Source organism: Miscanthus floridulus, chromosome 11 (genome assembly GCF_019320115.1).
Source record: "Miscanthus floridulus cultivar M001 chromosome 11, ASM1932011v1, whole genome shotgun sequence".
NCBI lineage: Eukaryota > Viridiplantae > Streptophyta > Magnoliopsida > Poales > Poaceae > Miscanthus > Miscanthus floridulus.
Window position 1 is genome coordinate 53,900,962 of NC_089590.1, and position 4,812 is coordinate 53,905,773.

General features: G+C 47.7%; 1 protein-coding gene across 1 annotated transcript; it reads right to left on the bottom strand.

The window, feature by feature from the left end:
• Positions 1–2,248: 2,248 nt before the first annotated feature.
• LOC136494405 (heavy metal-associated isoprenylated plant protein 16-like) lies at positions 2,249–3,262 on the bottom strand. Its single transcript, XM_066490571.1, has 3 exons — positions 2,989–3,262; positions 2,785–2,863; positions 2,249–2,663 (listed from the first exon to the last, which is right to left on the bottom strand). Exons 1-3 carry the CDS (start codon positions 2,992–2,994, stop codon positions 2,413–2,415), a joined length of 336 nt encoding a protein of 111 aa, XP_066346668.1. The 5' UTR covers positions 2,995–3,262; the 3' UTR covers positions 2,249–2,412.
• Positions 3,263–4,812: the final 1,550 nt, after the last annotated feature.

Genomic DNA, 4,812 nt, shown 5'->3' on the forward strand with positions numbered 1-4,812 from the left:
TTACATCAGAATTGTATCCCACGACATGACCTATAACTTTGTAGTTGAAAAGTTTTTTATTTGAAACTATTTAGAGTCACAGAATATTATCTTAAGTTCATATATTTTGAAATTTGAAATTCAAATTGTTCAAACAACCTTGGATATTGACATGGTTTGTACCAAAGTTGTATTTTTAACCACAATCTACAACGTTGTAGTTAAAGAGTTTTCTATTTGAAGTGGTTTAGAGTTCCAAATATATGTCATAAGTTTATAGATTTTAAAATCTAAAATTTATAATTTCTAAACGAGCTTAAGGCCCCGTTCGCTGGTCTGAAACTTGGCTGAAACTGGCTGAAAAACACTGTTCTGGTTGAATTGTTGTGAGAGAAAAACACTGTTCCGGCTGAAAAAAGAAGCCGAACAAGCCGAATATGGGGTAAGTCGAACAGGGCCTAAACGTTCACATAGTTAGTATCAAAGTTATAGTGGCTGACCAAATCTACATTTTCCTGTTGATAAGTTTTTAATTTAAAGTTATTTAATATCTCAAATATTTATTTTAAGTTCACATATTTTTATATTCAAACTTTTAACTTTTTAAAACAATTCTGGCATGGAGACACATCCTATACCAAAGTTGTAGTGATGGCAAGATTTAAAACTTTGTAGTTGAAACTTTTCATTTGAGTTCATTTGGTAGTCAAATTATTCAATACTACAAGATTACATAATATTTGTTAGAAAAGATAGAATCTTATATATATTCAGGGGTGATTTGATGGTGCAGTAGTAAGGAGATGTAGTTGTTGAGTTGTATGTCATGAGTTTGAGTCCTAGGAAGATGGTGAAGGGCCCCTTTGCAAAGTATGGAGGACAAGATGACGGTTTGCGGTGACCGGGGGGCTAGGATCGAAGTTTGTCCAGGCGCAGCCCGCGGTGGAGCTTGCCCACGTGCAGCCCACGGAGGAGCTTGCCCGTGCGGCTCACAAAGGCTAGAGCGGAGCTCGCCTGCACGCCTCACGGCGGTTGGGCGGAGCTCGCATGTGCGCCAGGGCGAAGCTCATCTGCCGAAGATGCCGGAGCCATGCTCGCCATCCTCGGTGTCGCCGACTAGGAACAAGGTTCCGACGGGCGAAGAAAAGGGCGTGGCATATATGGTGTGGATAGAGCGAATTCTGGCGCAGAAGAGGCAAAATCGCGCGCCTGCATCTTGATACCGCGCCCTCACTTGGAGACGAGCGTGCTATACAACACTGCTCTCGGCCGGTCATAGGACTTGGGAGCACGCGTCCAGCTCGTCGTCTCGTGAGACGCCTAGTCTGCACTCTCTTCTCATTAAATAGGGTTCGGCGGGGGTTTTCTATTCGCAAAAATACACGTTACATAGACGGGCTCTATAGACATGTTGTCCAGCTTGCAATATGTTATATTTGATTTATGTTTGATCTATTTTATATTAAATAGCAACATATGGTATTCACGATTGATCATTACCATATACAAGCACTAAATGACTTGCAGATAGTCAAATAGACACCTCATTGTACAGGTTGTTTGTTTAACTGTTTGTGTTGCAGATTCAAGAATTTACAAATGACCCCTTGCTTCTACGTTGAACATGTCCTAAGCATATATTTCATCTTTTTGTTTGGATGGCATTTATTTATTTATTTTCATTAAAAAACAATTGCAAAATTTACAAATGTTCAGTAACTGTGGCATAAAATTTATCCACGAACTTTTAATATTTACATTTTTAGAAGTAGTACCACAAATTGATTATCTATCCGATCAAGTATATATTGTAGTACTTGCATCCACTCGGTTTATACATACACCCGAGGCTCGCCGAGCGCCAGGATCTCCTATATACTCACTCTGTCCCCAAAAAAATGATGTTTTGGAATTTTTTAAACAGATTAGCGGAGAAGAAAAATGTCTCTAATACCCTTAGTTGTTACACATGGTTCCCTTAAAAGAAGGAATGTGGCGTGGTTTAGTTGCCTAATTAAGACACGTTGCATGATCCATGGGGAGCAACGAAGAGTACCACATATCAATTGGTAATTTGGCGCCAGAGCAACCAAGGAAAGGGCCGGATCTGTAGCGCATGCAGGAGTCAACAAATTCTTAGGCTACTAGAGTGCCAAAAGCTCAAAACAAGAATTTTTATGGACAAGTTTTAAATCTCAGGACATCATTTTTTTGGATGGAGGGAGTACAAGAAACAGATTTTCCAAACGAATAATGGACAGTACCAAAATTGTTTCTTTATAATTTTCCTCTTATATAAACAGAAAACGGATAGGAATCTAATGAAAAAAAAAACTGGGAATCTTTTTTCAAATAAAAAATAAACTAGCTGTTTTACACATACTCCGTACACGCACTTCGCTTGTCAGCACTCAGCACCACGAGGGCCGGCGGTTAGTGGTGGTGGTAGTGCCAGTAGTAACCGTAATAACATGGGCAGTAATACGGCGGCAGTTCCACGACCTTGGGTTTCTCCGGCTGATTCTTCTCCTCCGGCTTCTTGTCCTTCACTTCCTCCACCTTCACGATGTCAGCGTGGCCGAGCTTCTTGCGCAGGCACGTGACCAGGCAGACGTTGTCAACGTCTACGCCGACCACCTCCAGCCGGTCCTTGCCGTCGCCGATGATCCCCATCGAGCTGACCCCTGCAAAACAGGACAGGGGATCGTTAGAACAAACGAACAATCCATTATGCGCGTGAGCAGAAGTGCAGAACTGCAGAAGCACATGAACATGGAGGTTAAGGGGTGTAGAATGGTTGCCTACCGTCCGCTCTGGCGACCAGCGCCATGGCCTTGGACCGGCTCTTCTCGGACGACATGCTGACCTTGATCACGATCTTTTGCTGCGAACAACAAGGACGACGACGATGGACACGAGGACACGGAGAGTTGCGGAAAGCAGGGCAAGAAGGAGAAGAGACCGAAACGGCAGTGTTGCTGCCAGTTGGTTAGTCAGTTAGTTGGTTACATTCATGTCGTGCTGCTGAATGCCGACAAGACAGGGTATACGCGCTGCTGCAGAGCAGAGGCGAAGAGGGACAGGGCAAACGTACAGCTCCCGAGTTCGCGACCGGCAGGACTAGCTGCTGGCTGGGTGGCTACCCTGATCGCTGTTGCTTGCAGGTGAACGTGAGCAGCTGGGCGCTGGCCAAGAGCGGAAGAACCGATGGACTTGTGAAGGAGCCAGCCATGGCTAGGCGATGGAGCAGAGCAGAGTGAAGAACGTTCACGGCAGGTCAGGTGAGCTTCCAATACAAGTAGACAAGTCCTACTAGCTAACCGTGACCGGTTGACGCGTTCTCGAGGCTTCGTCAGTCGTCGGGTTCAGATCGATTTCTAATCGAAAGACTTTGGTTAAACATAAACGACGACTTGACTTGCTCCGGGCCGGGCCGGGCCGAACTCCAGTGCCAACTAGCCTCAGCTGCGCGCTTCTCCGAAGCCGCGGCTGCGGGCGGGCGGGCGCAAACCGTGTCCCAGGTGTAACGAATCAACGATCAGTGCAGTGCAGCTACTGGTGGTCCTGAATCCTGATACTGATAGCCTGCAGGCTCTGTCCATCCCGCGTCAGTTTGTGGATGCTAACAACAATATTTATGTGTAAACCACAATCATGCTGAGCTTGCAGTATTTGATCCTAGGGAGCCATTTCCAAATGGCGATTCAGATTCGAAAGTGGGATGGTTAGTGTAAACGTGCATGAGAACTGTGGTTGGCATCAGTACACCTCAAAGTTCTGCACAAGTCAACATGATCATATTTAGTACGTAGTTACACTACAAATGTATGCATATATATACTACATCTCAGGAGTATGCTTAAACAACTCCCTAAACTCGTTTCTGGCTCAACACATGTAAAATCTCTCCTCCAACCAATCGGAACTCCCAATCTTTAGGCGCTTGGGTAAACCGGCCTTCCGACTTGGGGCGCTGGGGCCATGTTTAGTTCCCCAGATTTCCTGAATTTGGCACTGTTATGACCGGTATACAGTATAAGAGGCGTAACCGGGCCAATAGGGCTGAATAGGCCCGTTTAGTTATTGTTTACAGGGAATAAATATTTATCTATTAGCTTGAGGGTTATTCCGTGAAAGGATATTTTAGAGTATAAATTATTGTAATTGGGATTATTGAGAATTAAGCAGAAACAATCTTAATTGTTTCCGGCTTCCCCCAGGGAGCCGGGATTTGCCCTAGCCGCCCTCCCTGTCATCTCCCACGCCAGCTACCTCGCGACGGCGCCCAGCCGCCGGCAGCGAGGCTCCAGGCCTGCTCCTCCTCCCTCACACCCGTACAAGCTACGCAACGTTGCCGGTAGGATCAGGAATCCTATCAACCTGGTATCAGCTATGTCAGGTTCTCCTCCACTCCCTCCGCTGCCGCAGTCCAGTTTTCCCCCCACCCCTCCGCTGCCGCAATCCTCTGCCCCCGCCTTGTCGGCGGTATCCTCTGCGGCCGCCTCCCCTGCGTCCTCGGGTGCCCGGCCCCTTACGCTGGACTCCCTCGCCGAGGTCGTCGCCGAGAGATGTCGGCGAATATGGCCGTGATGAACCGGAGTATCGCGGCGATGCAAGCCGCCTGGACGGGGCTCACGCAGCAACACCCTTCGCCCGCGTCATTGCCTCCACCGCCCCCGCCGCAACCCACCCTCCCCGCGCCGGCTGCCGCGCCCGCAGATCACTCCGCGGCGGTGCCGCCCGTGAGTCTGCCGGGGCTTCCGAGCACTAGACTCCCCCTCCACATGCTCCCGTGGCCGCCTTCGCCGTCACCAATCCCGTCATGGGCGATGG

Excerpts from the sequence above, each read along its gene's own strand:
- LOC136494405 (XM_066490571.1), bottom strand. Across the intron at positions 2,664-2,784 it reads GCTGGTCGCCAGAGCGGACG|GGGTCAGCTCGATGGGGATC; the intron begins GTAGGCAACCAT and ends CCTGTTTTGCAG.